At 35.2% G+C, this 19,364-nt stretch overlaps 1 protein-coding gene across 6 annotated transcripts in view; it reads right to left on the bottom strand.

Moving 5' to 3' along the window:
- The window catches only part of astn1 (astrotactin 1), a 373,519-nt gene that overhangs the window by 211,570 nt on the left and 142,585 nt on the right, over positions 1–19,364 (bottom strand). For all 6 annotated transcript variants that reach the window (XM_024273426.2, XM_024273427.2, XM_024273428.2 and 3 more), the window contains one exon: positions 13,493–13,643. In XM_024273426.2, the coding sequence (XP_024129194.1) occupies positions 13,493–13,643 (151 nt within the window). The remainder of the gene's footprint in view (positions 1–13,492; positions 13,644–19,364) is intronic.

Raw genomic sequence — 19,364 nt, 5'->3', positions numbered from 1 at the left:
TCGGACAGACTGATGCGATTCAGTGCGCCTTATATATGACATAATTTTGAAAAAGGAGTATTCATTGTCAATTACCCCTTTGTCATTAGTGTACCCTAAAGGGCGAAAAATAGGGTACTTAAAATGTTCCTCATGAACAAGATTAAAAAAATATTTTGTGAAGTGTGATTCCAGAAACCCCCGTGGTTAATGGTCTAAACACGCTGAGTACATATTGTTCTTGAGGAGAAGCATGGACTCCATGACTTTTCCACATGTAATATCATGTGACTTCTATTTTCCAAAGGCCAGATTTTTAAGATTGATTATTTCAGCCACTGCAAACTTATTACTTCTGCTTTATGGCTTCTTTTTTGTAAAGGAATATTAATATAAGAAAAGAAAAGCATTAACTTCTGTGTTTGCTTGTGATGCAAGACGCACAAAGATTGACAGAGTAATTTAAACATGACAGACTATTTATTTGAAAATATATGTGCTTCCAGACAAATACGATATTACAAAGCTTAAATTAGAAATGTTTGCTTTAATTAGTTGGGAATGAAAAAAAAAAATTACATTAAATAAAGAACAGAGCACAGTTTCTTTATAAAAGCAGCCTGTTGATGTGTAAAAAACACAAACAAGTAAAACTGAAATTGTTCAAAAACAATATTTATATTAGAAAGAAGAGTTTCATGTGAACTACTTTACTTTTAACAATTATACTTTTACTCTTTATGTGATGCTAACTGCATTTGTTTTGAAAAAAAAAAAATAAATAAATAACAACTCCAGCAGATTTAATTATTGTCACGTTTACTTTGTTCATCTGTACAGTTAAGGATATCGTCCTTTAGTTATGGCCTAATAGATTTTTTGTTCTCCTCATATTTTAGCAGAAAAAAATGTTTAGTTAAAAATTTGTGGGGAAAATATAATTTAAATATCAAATAATTCAACTATTAAATGGAATTTTTTGCTTGAGTGCTTTGTGTTTTAAAAATACTTATTAGGTTATTTTTTTTAATAAAATAAACAACAATTATATAACACACCCAAACCAAACCAATAAAATAAGAATGTATCTACTCGTCATACCTTTTTCTATTTTGTATTTCATACTTTTTTTTTCCTTTATTTGGGGTTGTGTGTTTAAAAACAGACAGGTGAGCACACAAAAACAAGTGGATAACATTTTTTTTTTATTTCTTTATTTCATACTCTAAATATTGATACTCTTTATGCATATAAAAATAGCTGTCTTCCTATCTCTTTGAATACAACAGATTGGTAAATGTGTTGGTAAATCTGTCAGAAATCCATAAAAAGTTCTATTTTATCAGCAGTGTTTTAGCAGGAGAAGGAAAATGTGGGTCATTCCAATCTTGAATTTCATTAAAGTTATCCTCTTTAGCATATTTATCAGATCTCTTTTTATCAGACCCCCTATGAAACTGAAATTACATTTAGCAATAATGATTTTACTTTAGATTTTGGGCAAAAGTTCAACAGTGTCCTACGGGTGATTAGCAACATTAAATTCCATCAATTGCACAGCTTTAATTAGACTTACATAAGTAAACTGATTACACATACATTGAATAAATAGTTTGTTTTGAGGTCAGATGCTCAGCATTTTTCAATGAACTGACCTCGCAGAGGAGGGACTTTGTTTTTTGCTGTTGGTGCTCTTTTCCACCAATATTGATGTCATTTTCATCATTTTTTCATCGCAAAATCATCAGCATAAAAGTTCATCTAAAAAATATTCTTTTTTTTAGTTGATATGTCTTCTCAAACTCCAGGAAATACAGATTATCCCAGAATTTTCTCTTTACAATAAACTATACTAACCTTTTAAGTATAAACACAAAATTCCAAGAAAGTAGTGACGATATATTGATTTTTCACTGCCATTCTTTTTGGAACTAAGTTTTTGTTATATCTCTGGCAGGTATTGACTACAGTCAACACTGCTTAGTGTCCCGATATGTGATCCACTTTAAGATTGCTTTCTGCTGCCTAAGGGAGAAGACCGGCAATAAACTGCTTCAGCCAGCAGCAAAGAGCTTCATACTGTCTTCTTAGGCCAGGGATTAACTTCACAATATCTCAGTTCTTCCTGGTACAGCAATGATTTGGACAGGGAAGGACCCCTCCAGTTTAGAGCTTACAGCCTCAAGTGCTCCAGTTTGTAACAGGAGGTCCATTTCGGATCTTTTTCGAGATTATTTTTCTTCCTTAAGTTCATGATTGTAAAGCTGTCACTACAACCTTTCTTTCCTGTTTTACATCTCAACCATATCTGGTTTGTTAGTCGTCACCAGTTTGTATTTGATAGTTTCAAAAAATGATATTTACCATCTTTTATTTGGGTAGGTCTCACATTAATGTTGGAAAACTCCTACTTGGTTGCTCCTGCAAACTAGATAGTCATCAGATTTTGGCACTCCAAGTGAGCATTTTCTGCTTATACCCAGCTTGTTCCTTAGTCACAACTGCCCATATGGGTGTAATAGCTCTCTGCGGGTGAAAAATAAGTAAACCTGTATGGGGTACACAGGTGCACAGAGTTTTAACATTGTAGGGCAAAAATTTTCATGTACAGTTTTTGCTACGGAGATAGTCTGAGCGACTTGTAGAAAACATACAACAAGTGAGAGTAAGTAAGTAGATGAGAAGAAGACACATCATAAAGATTTTAAAATGTTTTCAACCTCGCCGGAAACTCCGTATTTCACAGGGGGTCAGTGCTATTCGAGTGACAATCGAGCCCTCCTTAAAGGTCCCTTACGCTATGTTGCACGCTCAGTACTCATGGGTATCCTATGGGCACTTACGCATCACCTAGCACACGGTTAGTAGAAAGCCAGTGCAGGCATGTAACTAATGACTGGAGTCCTGCATAAAAGGGCACCGTATGGCAATATTTTATTCTTAAAAGTAATTAACAATACAGTTACCACGCAAACGACAATGGTGTGTTCTATTGTCATGGCGTCCGTTAAGGTGGCAGTACGAGTCTTAAGAGAACTCGAATTCTTCCCCTAGCCCTACGGCTTCTCCCCAGCCTTCCAATTGAAGGGACATTTGGAGGGGTAGGGTTGTCTGAAAGTTTTTTTAAGGGCTAACCCTCCGAAATATAATATTTTCCATAACTCTCCGTTTGGGGGCTAAATGTAGGGGGAGATCCCCTACCCCCTAGGGCAGGGGTCTGCAACCTTTGCCAGTGAAATACCCATTTGGGCCTTTTGGTACTGATCAAAACCTAATAGGAGCCACAAAACTTTTTTTTTCCACTTTTAGGAAAATCAATTACATTGTTGTTTTTTTAAAATACATATGATTATAATTATTTTTGGGCACAAATAACAACATAAATATAATGATAAACTAGAATTTTCTCAAAGTGCAAAACGTTTTTCACTTTTGACAGAAGCTTATATGAATTTCTCTCAAAATAAAAGACTTCCTGTCTCAAACAGGAACATTCAAGTGGAGCAAATGTATTCCTAAACAACACTAAACAAAAAGGACATTTTCTCTTGTTATACTTTAGGTTTATTTTGGAGAGCCGTCATCCAATAAAAATAAACAAATAAAAATGATAGAAGAGAAAGGCCGTGATAGACTCTTTTCTACAACTCACACTATACGTATTGTGATATCGCCCAGCACTAGGTTGATGTTAGACTAATGATCTGCGACTGTATATACAAGCTGCTTATGTATTGTCATTATCAATGCCTTTGTTCAATAAAGCTCTCAAGGTGTTGGAATTAGAATAGAACCAACGTTTACAAAGAACTCTTCTAGTCTTGAAATAGCTTCCATCTCCTATATTGTCAGTTTTTTATCCCAGCTGGGCCAATCTGATGACAGACATAGTTACTGATAGCCTGGATTGCTACTTTCCTTTAGGCTGACTTCTCAAACCCCTACCTTAACCTCTAAAAGTAGTTACCATTGGGTGTTGATGGCTTCTTCATGGTTGCTATTTGCTTGTGGAACATTGAGGTCCTTGTGAGTGTCCTCTAAATCAGACATGTTGCCTTCTGGTAGTTCAATCCCCTCAGTTCCCAAAAGTTTTTTCTCTCCTTGGGACCATCCAGTCACACATTTCAAGTCTGAATGTCATCCCAGTGTCCTTGCTGTTCATCCCATCAGTGTGAGTTACAGAATCAATGTCTCTCGGTGAAGGGAAATAGAAGACATTGATACATGTATAAACACATTCAGTCACAATACCCACTGTTTTTTTTTTTTTTTTCTTGTATTACATATTGAGTGTTCAGCTAAACTCATCACTCCATCTTGGTTGCAATCTGTTCCTGTAACAACTTTTTTTCGTTGCTGTTTTGTTGTGGAGACAAGTGACAAGATGAAACTAATTAATCTCACCATCATCCTGTGATTATTACACTTTTGCTGCCACGTGTGTCACATGCTGCTTCTCCCCAGGAGCCCAATACATCAACGAGACAGAGCGGGCGGTCAGTCCACGCGATTCAAGCGACATTCTCACACGTGACGATATTAAACGCAGACAAGACAGCAACTGGCAGCACAGAGTCGGACAAGGTGTTAATTGATTAGGGTAGAATCACGTCGCTGGGGCTCAGCCAGTTTAGCAACCTGATTAGACGGATGAGAGGCTCATTTATAAGCTCGACAGTCACAAGATAATTACTAAAACCCACATTAATATATGCAGCGGTGGAGGAGAGCAGCTCTGTGCGATGATGGACAGTGGTATGATGCACGTCTGTGTGGGAGAGAACCTATCCTTTTGCTAACAGAAATTATTATTTTTTTTTAATCATGCATAAACACCTAAAATACAATTTAATAAATAAAATTAAATAAATAAAACAGACTGTTCTTAAGCTAATTTGATTTATTTTTTTTCTTTATGCAGTCATTGATGGTTGCGTACATCTAAAGACAGCTTTAACTAAACAAAAGTCCAGGGCAAATTCACGCTGCCTCTTTCATTCAATTTGTGCTAGCAACCTCTGTGTAATTAGCATCTTAATTAAACAAGGCAGCAACTGTATGGCATGGGACTGACTTCCAAACACCAAGGCAAACTCTAGAATGCAAATTAGAGGTGGGCTAAAGCCCGATGTAAAAAAATAAATAAATAAATACCAATAAAAAGCTGTTTGTGTCAAGTAACAAAGCAATGACATAAAAAGATATGAAGATGATTTAAGATATGTGTATGTTACTATGATAAGGGATAATCCCCAATGAGGTGTCCATTATCAGAAATTAATGGAAGAAATGGAGGCATGTCTGTGAAGCGGAGGACAGTTGCTTCTGTGAAGTCCATTATTTCTGTTACTTACAAAAGAAAGAAAAACAAAATCAAATATTAATGTTTTAATTTAGTTATTTTTTGGTTCAATCATTTTTCACAAAAAGCTGATTTTTGATACACAGTGTGACACATTTTCACGGTAATGGCTCCTGCACCAACCTCGTTCAGCCACAGAAGACAAAAGTGGTAAATACGGTAAGCTAACTGTCATGTTAAGTGATAGAAAGCATCATTTCAGAGGGAAAGTTAACCCCTTACTGCTTGTTTTTGTCCAGATGATGAAGTAAACACTTGCTACAAGAAAAAATAATTTGGTTTTCTAGGAAACCTATTTTTCCACATAGCTTTTATTTACAATTCCATTATCACTTTTTAGTGGACAACCTGCAATCAAGTATTCACTCAGACCATGCCATAATTAAGGGTGTATTCAGACTGGAATAGTCTGTTGGTTTGGATCAAGTCCACTTATTTTTTTCTGGATCGAGTCCTGAAGATTGCATTAGGTCTGTATACAGATGGCGTCTACTGGAGATCTCCGTTTTGGACCAAACTTTGTAACCAAAATCATGTGACTAAAGATCTCTTCAGTCATTGGCCAGCGGTTACGGGGGTGGGCCAAAACAGAAAGGGAAAGATGTGCTGCTTTGCAAATCCTTGGCAGATTTTTTTCACTTATTCAAAGTTTCTATTTTGCGGATCGATTTTGAGCGTGTGAATGAAGGCCAGGTTGAACACTTTTAACTGCTACTTTGGTACTGTGGAGGAATGCTGCACAACTGTTACTGGGGACGCTATGTTTGTGAAGTGTTTATGACATTTAGATTGTCGGGAAAACAGTGAGAAGCAGTTGTTTTTAAGAGCCCGAATTAGATAGTTGCTGTGTCTCGTCGTTGTGGCGTTACGGTATTGTTTAGAAGAGGATTCTGTTAAGGAACTACAAAAGAGCTTTTAGGATGACATCACGGCCCCACACGTGCCTCAGAATGAGACACAGAAAAGCGAGTAATAAGTGTTTTAGTGGTCTTAAAATTAATGTTCTAAAAAGTAAAAACAAATTGACCAATTCTTTCCTTGTGGCTAACATGACAATCAATGCTTTACATTTGTCTACAGCTCACCGATCGCCTAATTTCTAATGTGATTATTTCACATGACCACCAGTGGCCATTTTCGAACCAAACGTGTCCAGTCTGAATACACCCTAAGATTAATGGGTCTTCTCTTTTAAAACCATATTGTTAATTTATTATTGGACTGGATGGTGATAAAACAGAGGTGTTGGATATGTGTTTATAGTCAATTACACTGAGTTGTATTTACTTAAAAAAACAACACAATCTACAATTAAAAACTTTTATAGTTCTTTGATTCTGATCACTTAATTATAATATTATCTATTTATCTTGAGTTATTTTGTAGAAAAATGTTAGGTTTTGAAATTCAGAACAACTTGAAAACCATTTATTACCATCTAACCCTTATTTTTATGTGTCCTAAATTGGGTTTTTATTTTTTTAAGTGTGTTTGAACTTAGATATGAACAATTTTCAAACACTCAACATGGATAATTAAAATAATTAAAATACTCTTGAATCATTTTAAAGATCTATTACAGTTTATCATTGTCATTTTTGTGCTAATGTTTGTTTAAAAACTGCAACTGTTGCCAAATGTTATTAGTTAATTACATGGAACAATGTCACCTGATATACTCATATAATAAAAATATTTCCACTTTATTTTTATTGTTTTACCACATTGCCAAAGTACTCGTTTCTGTATTCAAAGCATGCTGTAGTTGTTGAAACTCCAGAAAAGGGTACTATTTTTCCACTCAGCATTCCGAGCTGTCAGATGATCTCATGAGGGTTTAATTGCGCTGAAGTGACAGCATGGCTGCTATCAACTCAAGAAAACACAATCTGTGACTTCACCTGAGGAGAGACACTCTCCTGCATGCCGTTTCTCAGATGAGAAGCTCTACCATCACGCCAAGCTGCGCGGGTCCTTCAAGAGCTTTTGAAACCAAGGGGAAAAGCTATTTATGCACAAAGTGAATGTGCAAACTTTTTCACACTAACTCCCCAGCCAGAAAACCAGAACTTTACTGCTTTGAAGTGGCACTGCTAACCGCCACAGCACCATGCCGTTCCATAAAAATTCATATCCAGATAATAAGCACAATGAATTGTGTCCAACAGTGGAGGTGGAAGGAAGGTCGTCCAGAAGGTAAAAGCTTCAGTCGAGGGAAAACACTTTTAAAAAAGTGCAAGTCACATGCTGTTCTGTCCACAAATTACATTATATCAATGTAAAAGCTCAGATGGTTCAAATGAATTCAGTTTTGTCAGATTTAGCCAACTTTTCTCACATTTGCTGAATTTTTATCACACTAAAGTTAGAAAGTTGTGTAAATCAGTTTAATGTTAGCTAAAAGCATGCAGATTGAATACTAAGTATGAATTAGGATATACATATTAAATATGATTACTGAGTATGCATATAACAATAAATGTAAAAATAGAAATGTTTAAATTTGAGTTATAATGCTATATATAACTATACATGTAAATATGAATGTACTACTGTAAATTCCCTCACTGCACACTATCCACTTTTTTCAGATAAAGTGTGAACAGTTTTTTACACTTTTCTCTCTTGTTTAAACTCTCAAAGTTTAAACCTTAATGCAACAATAGGTTGAATATTATGAAATGAAAACAAAAATGTGCTGGCAATCAAAGATCTATGTAAATTTGGCAAACTGAATGCATTCTGTCATGAACTCATCTGGGTTGTGGGCGGTGGACTGTTGGCACAAAAGCTAGCTCAGTTTATCTTCCCCCCAACCCTTTGAAGGGAAAATTAGCTAGCAGGTGAGCTAGCTAAAATGCACCAGCTACCTCAAGCTAACGTTAGTGTAAAAGAAACGTTTTTAAATAATTCTTTTAAAGTTCCAAAAAGAAGTGAAGCTCTGCTTCAAAGACGTGTCATAGTAAGCAGTGAGGTAATTTAACTATGGCTAACCGACTCACTTTTGTCTGTTCAGAATCCTGAAGATGTAATACTGACTAACAAATGACAAGAACTGCAGATCATAATGATGCACCTCTTTCAGAAATAAAACATATGTTTTGTTTTGTTTGTTTTTAGTATCTCTAGCTTTTGCTTAAAAAAAACAACAATTAAGTACTAAAGCAATTTTTAAAAAAAATCCTATCGTGCAAAATCATTTAAAAAGGCTTTTTAATGACAAAAAAATACCAATGCAAGTTCAAAGGCCTGGCTGAACATATGCAGTAAGTCATCTCCCTGTGCAAGATTGAAGCTGGTGAACATGTCAGTCCTGATATTCCTGTGCAATGTTGCTGCAACTTACAGAAATCCTTTCCAATTGGATTAAGCCCCAGGTCAAACGATACACACGTGTGCCCACACACAATATTATGTTATGTCAGGTCTTTAAAAAAAAAAAAAAAAAAAAAGATCATGGTAGGTCCAAGCAAATGTAAAAAAAATCACGAGCCTCAATTGTTTAGCAACTAATGAAAATTCTATTTTAGACTTTTTTGATTGGAGGAAAACTTTTAAAAAATCATTAGTAATGTATTTCTGATGAAATCTGAAAACTGACAAAAAGGACTTTTTCACACCAACAGTGTTTTCAATCTCATTTCAAACTTAAAAAGAAATTGACATTACATTTTTTATTTTTCCCTAGAGAAAAATTGGACATTTGGTGAATTTTAAATGCTTTACTCTACAGAAATAATACAACACAGAAGTGAATTACTACAACGTGACTAAAAAAAATGATGATGGACTTAAAACTGAGATTTTTCAGGTTAAAAATATAGCGATATAGTTGGTTGCAATGTCATGACCCATAATATCTAGTTAATATAATTCTTTTTTGATTATATACCTGTTTTTACAATTAAAAACATACAACTTTAAACTTCCATATGTTTTAAGTTAAAATTCTTGTTTTTTGTTGTTTTTTTGTGGGAGCAAGATGTCCTTTTTAATGATTGAAATGTAAAGATTACAGATCAGAAGTTCTTCAGAAGTTGTTCTTCTAAAGACTGAAGACTCATCAAAAAACCTTCTTTAAATTTAATTGGTTGGTCTGTCTTCAGCTCCACCTCCTACTGGGAAAGTTTCTGAGCTTTGACTTTTGGAGGCATTTTTGATACACAAGAGGAAAAAGACTGAAGATCGAATGTACGCACAGGTCTGAGAGGAGTAACAAGCTAAAGAAAACTTTCTGAGTCTTGTGTTTCTTCAGTGGTTTGTGAAGTTACAGATATTTTGATCACTGCCAAAGATGAGCATCTTTGATCATTTAAAACAACGGCAAAGCTAGACAGTTAACTTTTCTGACTATTTGGGCTTCAGCTACCCCACTAAATGTCTGATGGTTACTACCAAATGAAGTGGCACCATATTAGACTCAAAGGAAAAGAGTAAAAATCACATTTACTTAATTACAAATAATTTAAATTGTAATTCCTTTACTGTTCTCCGCTTTTTAATTATTATTGAAGTGGAATTATGATGGGAAATCTGTATTCATGTTCACTGTCATTCAGCTGTATTGAAATAACTTTTGATGATTATTGTATATTCTAAGCATTGGTAAGAATTGTCCTCACCAAAATGACTACTAAGGAGGTGTTACTTGTTTTACCTGTTTTTACCAACATAATTTACACATTAATTTTCTTTTTTTTGTGCCTAATTTCTTAAAATTCAAACCAAACTGGATGGTAACAGTTGAGTTAATATCCATGCGTCCATTCTCACAACCTGCTTAATCCCTTTTGGGGTCACAGGCTTGCTGGAGCCTATCTTAGTGGTTTTGGGCAAACCCAGGGTACACCCCTCTACCAGGTTATTACCCCCTCACATACCTAGGGACAATTCAGAGTCACCAACTACCCTGTGAAGCATGTTTATAGACTGTAGGATGAGGATGGACATGCCGTTTCGACATAGAAAAGATCAGTTTTGGGGGTAATGTATTACAAAGTAACAGAGTATTGTAATCTAATTACTTTGATCAGTAACAGAGTAATGTAATGAATTATAGATTAAATTTTGGTAATTAAATTATAATTACTAGAACGCAGAAGACCTTGTTACTTCATTACTTACATTTTGGTGCAGTCAAACTATTATAGGTGACTAATAAAACAAATTAGTTTGTGTAAAAAGTGGTAGTTGGTTGAATGGAAAAACAGATGCTACTAAAAAAATAAATTAAAAAAAAAACTGAAGCCTGTGCTTAAATGCAGAGTCTGAGATTGGTCAAAGTAAGATGAAGAGAGCAGAACTATGGACAGAGACAAACTCATAGAAGCATACGGCAACTGGAGATATTCAAATTATGTCCAGTTTGTTGAAAAGAAAGGAAAAACCATTTCAGTTAAAAGCAAATTCTGTCCTGAAGATGAAGTGTTTTCCACTGCCAATAAGCAACTTGTCCATACAGTATGTAGGCTAATATACAAATATACATTTTTTCATGTCCGTGTGTTTGAATTAAATCCTGATTTCTCTTGTGTAGCCTCTATGTTTTTATTTTTTTTAATTTTACAAAGTTGTCTTGTTTGTGCTAGCCAGGGATGTACACAGGATTTTTGAGGGCTCAAAGTCATAGGGCAACAAAAAACGTGTTTTTGTGTTTGTGTCCTTTAAACAACATATAAACAAAGGAACATTTTAAAATAAAATACTAAGAAAAAAACTACTATGACGTGTCTAGGTGCCATTTTTATACCAACAGTATATTGTCAACATGAGTTCACTTTATCTTAGACTTGGAAAACATCCAAAGCATTAAAACACTGGAGGCTCTTTATTTTGGCATTGCGATGCAGCAGAATCAACATGAATTAAATTGAATACATATTGTAATATTTTAAACACAGATCCAACAACTTTCATCCCCAGAATGCTGAAATTATTAATATTTAATGTCATAATCACACTTTTGCTGTGAGGATTTTAGTTTGGTGTTTTAGTGGAGTTTCAGTCGTATTCTGTCTCCTGTCAGTCACTTCAGATTCATGCTAATCACCCACAGCTGTTTTCATTTCTGTTGATTGTGTACAAAAATGTCTGGTTTTCAGTTCTACATTGTCAGGTCATCTGTTTTTCCAGTCTTTTTTTCACCATGGGTTTTTGTCCTGTTGTAGTTTATTAATTAAAAGTTTCAGTATTGGACATCAAGCCTAGTTTCCTGCATTTGGGGGTTTAAACACATTTTCCATAAAGGCAATTTTAATCAGAAAATGTTACATTAAACAGATTAATTTAGTTTCAGACCTGTATGAGGAAGCTATGAACTTGCCATAAACATGGTTCTTTTATTTTGAAAACCACCTCAGTGTTTTATTTTGTATTTACTACCCTACATCCTTTCCTCACATGATCAGTATGATGGCTTAGTCGTCTGGTTATAGTAGAAACGGATTCTTGACTAATCTAGGGCATTTTTTTCTGAAATATTAACCACATTCAAGCTTGTTGAATCAGCGAACGGTGACTAGTTAGACCAGAACTCACAGATTTAAGCTGCTTCACCCTATAGAGTAATACATTAAAACTGTGCAAATAATATGAATTGCAGAAGTTGTGAACAATAAGTTGAACATGTTGAATAGTATGCAGGACTTGACTAGTAACTTTACCAAATACTTTTTGCTCTAAGTTGAGCAGACTGATGTCTACTTTGTACTTGCATTTAAGGTATTTTATTTTGACGATTAATTTTGACTTAATTTAATTTAATTAATTTTGGGTAGGATTTTTAGCATTATACCCACCTCTGCTTAAAATACACATTTTTTTTATGCAGATGTTGTATGATTTAACTGTTTAACTGAACCAATTAACTCTATCTAGCTTGCTTTTTTTTAAGTATAAATATGTATATCCTAAAAAAAAAAAAAAAAGAGAGAAATATATACAAATACTTTGTTTCATTAACGAGGCACCCATAAGCCATTTCTGTGCTGTACAAGCTCACTAGTTAAAAAATATATCTATATATATTGATTTGAAATTATTTGAGTAATTTTTTGGCTGATGCACTGAAGATTTTTTTTTCTTTCTAGAAAAACATTTTTTCCCTAAAATTTTATCTTACAACTAAAGTGTACTAACGTAGAGGAAACCTAGGACACAGCTTCAACTTTAGGTGATTCTGTCAACAACTGTAATCAATTATTTAGGAGCCTCTGCTGTTTGATGAATAGGATGAGATTCATGTCCACCATTCAAAGCCTTGCTAGAACTCATAATCGACTGAATGAAAATAAAGTCGGAGGTAAAAGAAATACCAGTAAACACACTCCGGCGTGGCATGAAAGTCATTTTTTGTGTCACGTATTCTTCCTCTAATCTATATTCCTGATTCAAATCATCCCACAAGCTGCTTCTCTGTGCTTGAGATGCATCAAAAATAAGATAAGCGCAGCGGATTGCATAAACATCATCTTCCTAGATCACCTGAAAAGCTCTACTCAAGTACATCAAAGCTCCTGAAAAGAAATTAAATTGCTCGGTGGATGGAGAGGGGCATGGCAGTGGTGGTGGCGGCAGGGGGGTCAGGGGATGTAAAGAGAAGGAAAACACTGGGAGACAGCTTTAAGATTCGGCAAATAACAAGAATGGTATTGTGGGTGTCTAGGACAGATGGAGAAGAAAACAAAGCTGGCTGCTACTTTTTGTGGTTGCTAAGCAGCACCTGAAGGCGATGAATATGTTGTCGGACTAAAAGGAATGAAGCGCCGTTAGAAACCTTAGAAATTGTATTTGCTGTGTGTCCTTGATGTGGGTCACTGTGGCCCGGAGAAATGTGCATGAATATTTATTGAGGCACGCGGATTGAAGAACTGTTGACCACAACAGGATATCTGCGAAACATTACAGTTTTATAACCTCTTCTGAAGTCATTTTCTATCCGCGCGCGAGTTCAAAACTTCCCGAAGGTTTAGATCCCCCGGTCCACGGTGTCATGAACAGGCATCAGAAGATAGAGTGTGCATACTGCTATAATGTTCAGGGAGGCTTTGAATTAGATTCTTCTTTCTTTGAAGTCAGGGAAGGTCATATTTTGAATGGTGAGGTTGACATATAGCGGCTTGCAGGGGGATTTGCAGGTGGCGGGTGACTCACCACACATCCAGTGGAATCCAGCTTTCGGTCGGATATGCAGCGGAAGTTGCGGCTGCAGCCTCCGTTGTCTTTGGAGCAGTCTCTGACAGGTCCAAACGAGTCCAGGAGGACTTCCAAAGAGTCAAAAGAGGAACTGATCATCAACTCTTCTCTGCAAACATGGTAAAAGTGACAGCAAAGAGGAATTGGTATTTTTTTACAATGAAAACCCACTACAATCATCTTTTCATCTGTTCAAAGTGTGGTTAAGAGTTTTTTTAATTATGAAAAAAACAAAAAACAAAGCTTTATTGGTTTATAGGGCATAGTAATTTGAATAAAGAAATACTCAGAAATTGAATATATTTTTCAGAGTGTAAGTCATGAATTTTGCAAAGTTTGGTTTACAATTTATACTCAGGAGCGACTTATGGGATTTATTTGTATGTTGTTTTGAATGAAAAAAATGGATATTGGCTCACACATTAGTTATTTTTTCACTAAGGCCGGGTTCACATCGCAGGCAGAAGCGCTGCAAAGCGGCGTGAAGTCACATTATAATTGGTCTTTTTAACATACACAACAAGAGATTTCATAAGAACAAGTATCACTTTAAAATTTAGAAAATATATCTGAAAACATTCAGACCATTTAATGACTATTAGATGTAACTGTATATCATAAGCTTCCCATTGCCAGGGATATATTAAGAACATGTATCCCTATCAAATGTAAAATACACATGAAAACAGAACAATCACTGACTATGACTTATAATGTAACTGTAAATCATAAGCCTTCCAGTTCTAAGGATCTATGAAGAAAACAGAACAATATATGTGGATATTTTGTGTATCGGTTCGATAGTGATAAACTAAAAATTATCAGCCGATACCGATACTGGCACTGATATATTGCTCTACCCTGGTAGTAGTGAGGCTAAAAACTTGATAATAGCGTCTCCCATGACGTGATGGGAGCGTCTATTTCATAAACACCTTTTTGGACAAGTGTTGAGCATTGAATTTAAATTGCATTTAGTTTGAATGCAGTGTTACAGCAGACTGAGCAGATTTGTTTAAAAGCCTCACATTTTTCTCTTAAAATCGCTGCTTATACTCCAGAGCGACTCATATTTGATTTTTTTTTTCTTCTTTATTTTGCTTTATTTGCTTTTATACTCCAGAATATATGGTGACATCAGAAAAATACCACAAGAGCATCTTAAAAACACAATTCTCATCAGAGGGGGACTTTAAGCTAATTAAACAAATTAAACCAGTACATTTTAACACAGAAAGTTAACTTTTAGATCATTTTAGCAATTACCTTAAAAAAATGGAGTCAGTTAGCATTATCTCTCATCTGCTTCCTGTGATGAACCCTGATCTGTATAAAATATTTCTTAGATCATGTTTCAGTGAGTCAGTGTTTCAGCCTCCTGCTCGGGAAGATGAGTCACTCCGCTTTCAGAGGGCTGTTTTGTTAAAATGACATTTTTATAAATTAGCACAGCCTGCGTGTTTGAATTCATTGGGTATAATCGTCTTCAGTAAAGCTATGATTCAAGGCAAAACCACTTTGCGCTATTAAGAAGTAAACTTTTGAGATAAAACACACAAGTTCCTCGCTCCAGCCTTGCAGTGAGCAGTCGCTTCGAATGGCATCCGCTTATTTATTTCATTTTTTCTTCATCTCCAAACCCCTTGAAAGCTCAGTAAGTGATCATCATACAGAGAGACGGCACTATAAATACATTAGATTGGTGGCGAAGGAAAAAGGAGCTGTGGTATTTTCTGTGTAAGCCACATTAATGTTGAGGAATTAAGCTCCTAATAAACAAGAAGTGATCCAATGACGCTGCTCCCACTGTGAAGAGAAAGATGGCATCTCTGCCTGAATCACAAAAGAAAGGGAAGCCACAAAAAAAGCTTCTTCCATCTCTTTTATAAAAACACTTGATGTTATCTTCTAGACCAATTTGTCTTAAATAATTGCTCATTGTTTTGTTGCTGTTTATTCTGAAGAGAACTGGTAAAAAATGAGTATCAGCATATGATGAAATGTAAAGCAAGACGGAATATTAAATCACTGAGACATTTTAATTAAATTTAAGGCGCATTCACAAAAAAAAAAGTACTTTCAGACAAATAAAGAAAAAAAAGTTGGGAAATTCTTTATTAAATACTGAACCACACAAGAAAAAGAAGCTGATTTTTTTTTTTCAATGGTTTTAAATATGAAGGCAAATAATAAGATCTGAATTGTTGCTATTATTCACATATTCAGTCATTAAAAAATACTAATGGTAAAATTTCCCTCAAATTTGTAAAACAAACTGCATTTGTTTTACAATAACAGCCAATATTTCTAAAATATTAGGGTATTTTGTTACTAATATTCAAGAAAGCATCAAAAAAAAGTTTATACATCTACTCAGTTTAAATAGAGATCTTTGGACTGGAAAACCCTTAAAACCCTGTATGACTCTTCTTAACCATTTGAAGACCCACTCGAAACATCTTTTAAACTTTTTTAAAAGCATATGATTATCATTAATATTAGTAATTAGTATTATAGTCAAAATAAATTGTGTTGTTTTCTGAAACATAGTTCCTCCAGAAAGTTCATCAGAAGTTGGCAAAGAGCAACCTCGTTCCCTAATTGGCCTCTTTTAATCAGCTCCTTATTCACAATGATTTAAATAAAGAAATACTCATTTTGAGATTCATTTTCTTTATATATTTCAACAAAAACACATTGACATGGGTCTTTCAAGAGGCTAATCAAGGCATACAGCGGGTTATTACCAGAAAACAAAGCTGCCACAAGTGACGAGATGGGCAGACAGCTCCAGTCACGGGTAAGTCAACATACATCCAGAAAGTGGAAACACTGTTTTCATGTGGCCTCAGGGGAGGGGAAACTGAGGAGAGTGTTCATAAGATCATAGATCAGAGGGAAATTAGATATTTACACAGTGTCTTCAGATTGTGAGAGCTGGCAAATGGAAATGCCAAAAGAGGAAAAAAAAAACTGACACTGAAACAAACAGAGACAGGGGGAGACAATTTCACAAATAAGCTTAAAAATGAAAAGATTTATGTGACTGTGATGATTACCTCACAAAAAATCCAGCTTATAGTACAGAAAAATACACCTTAAAGATTATACTCATTATATTACAACAATTTTGTAGTTTCAATTGTCTTCCTGACATTGTATTCCATAAATCAATCCAAATATTATAAATATTTTTAGATTTACAGTGTTCCCTTGATTTTTTTGTCTCAGGGGATACAACAGCCAATCAGGATGCAGGACACAGTACTGTGTAATAAAATAATAAAAAAGCATGCAAAAATCTACTGGAAAAAATCTACAAAACAGCGAGACCATGAAAGGTGAACCACAATATAACAAGCATTTACCCTCTGGAGTTTTTAGTATTCTCCTCTGTGCTCTGCTCAGAGCGAAGTCTTGTTTGATCCACTCCGCCTGCATCACTGAGCATTCTCATCCTGATCTGATCCTCTGGTTCATCTGACCCTGTTTAGTTTTCGACTCTGATAGTTTGCCGCCTGCCCAGACCCTCCCCTGGACTCTGACCACTCTGGTTGTTCCCTGATGCCCTCACGCTGGTGTTTGGCCTCTGCCTAACCTGACCCTGATTTAGCTTTGTGAACTATTAGCTGTGCTTCACTCCTGTTTTCCTGTCTGTGGCAATAAAACCTGATGCACTTGGATCCAGCCATCTGCCCGTTTGTCACAGTTATATACATATTTTTTAAATGTACTCCTGTTCTGTTATGGTTGCATTATTATCTTTTTTTTTTTTTGCAATTTTTGCTAAATTATTGCACACAATCTTTACATTTATAGCATAATCTTTTTGAGACAAGCTTGCAGTTCTATGCAAATCAACCAAGTTACCATTTAAGAGTCAAAACTTTTGACTCTTTTATTATTATTAGGTTAAGCTGATAGAACGTACAATTTGCCAATGGAAATCATGGGGGGAGAGAGAGAGAGAGAGAGAGAGAGAGAGAGAGAATCATCATCAATATTTTCCACACTTAACTTTTATTTTATACTTTAAATGATTTTTTTTTTTACTTTTTTTGTCTTTGTCTTCAAGTTTGAGCATACAATTGTCCTATTTGATATAAAATCTGAAAACAGTGTAAATGTATTTCTAACACTATGGAAGTGTTTATACTTGGAGCATTAGAATGTTTCTGTGAGGTTTCTGTTTGCCATACAGGCTAAAAATATAACAACTATTACTGCAGTGAGAGTCAAAGAGATTTGAAGTAAACTGCAGCTTTTATAAGTAACATGCGCAGCTGGAGCCTTAAATGTGCATGCATCTCTTACTCCAAAGTCATTAAAGTCAAACTGGTGCACCGCCATCAACACGCCCGCATGCATGCACTCAGTTTGGATCATGAAGCCTCTCTGCAAGTTTGGATTTCTGTGTGATGCCCGTTTAGAGAGAAGCTGATGAATAACAGTCACTCTGAATATCCTTTTCTCTAAGTCTGCAGTATCATGAGGCGAGGCAAAAGACAGCACCACTGTTTAGAGAGAAATAATTCCATCTGAAAAGAACTCTGTGAGCAACAGATACGTATCAAGCAAAAGTTATGACCTTCCCTCGGTGGGATTTAAGCTCTGCAGGCGCTCATTCTCCTCTTTCAACGGAGGAACTCGTAATGCGAAGCGTTCCATCAAAGGTTCAAAACGGGTCATTGTTTTGTCTTTTATTTGTCAGACATTCCGCTCACTTCTGTTCACATCCAGCGCTGGTACGACAGACTATAGAGAGCTTCCAGGGATGTTCATGAAACTGTCAATTAAAGTCAGTTCACAGCTTCAAGCACAAAAGTCACAACATCATGTTTATCAGATTTTTATTGCATCAGCTCAAAAATGTTCTGTGGTGCTCACCATTGCCATCCATGTGCCTTGCAAAATCACATAGTATAAATAATCAGCTAACCTTAAAGACCCTTCCGTTCATGTCACAAAGATCAATATGTGGTATCGATCGGTTCATTCAATCTGTGCACACGGATGAAAGAAGCCCTAAAATGACCGAGGCTAATCGAATAAACAATTTTAAAACTCTAAAAGCTCCCAAAACAAGTATAGATTACTTTTCCTGGAGCGTGTATTTTTCAGAAAAACATTTACCGCTGTAGCAAAAATGCTATTCTGTTAAGGTTTACAAATCAGTCGCAAAATCTTTCATTCCATTCAAACTCATTCAGGATCAAACCTTGTTAGAAATACTGTTTTTTTATTTATTTATTTTTTGAAAATATTAAAAAAATGTAGTACTGAAACTCTAGGATGAAAACTATTAGAGGGAAATGTTTTTTTATTCTAATTTGTAGGAGTTCTAGCATTTTTTCCCAAAAATTACAATTACATGTAGAATGTATTAAACCTTTTACTTGAAAAGCTGTAAAAAAATAAAGTTTATTTAATTCTTTCAGGGCAACAATTTAATTATTTCTGATATATAAATGCAAATGAAGAAGCACATTTAAATCCAGTAGCACATTCTGAATCCAAAGATTAAGAATGACTTTTATTTTGAAGTGCTTAAAGGTATTTTGAAGCACACAACAGTCATTTTTTGTCTCTTTTAAACTTTTTTTTTAATTCACCAGAATATGAAACAATATAACCTGTAAAAATGTGATTTCTTTTTTTAGAAGTGCCACCATATTCCAAAGCGCCACTCTCTACTCGTCTCCCCGCTCGTCATTTTTATTCCTCTGGCACGCTGTTTCAAAGTGAAAATGAAACACAGCTGTTTCTGGACTGCAGCGGAATTGTGAACATCCATTGGAAAAAAGTCGGCTGATGTTTTCTAAGGTGTCTC

This window comes from Oryzias melastigma, linkage group LG17 (assembly GCF_002922805.2).
Source record: "Oryzias melastigma strain HK-1 linkage group LG17, ASM292280v2, whole genome shotgun sequence".
Lineage (NCBI taxonomy): Eukaryota > Metazoa > Chordata > Actinopteri > Beloniformes > Adrianichthyidae > Oryzias > Oryzias melastigma.
This window is presented reverse-complemented; position numbering and strand designations above follow the sequence as displayed.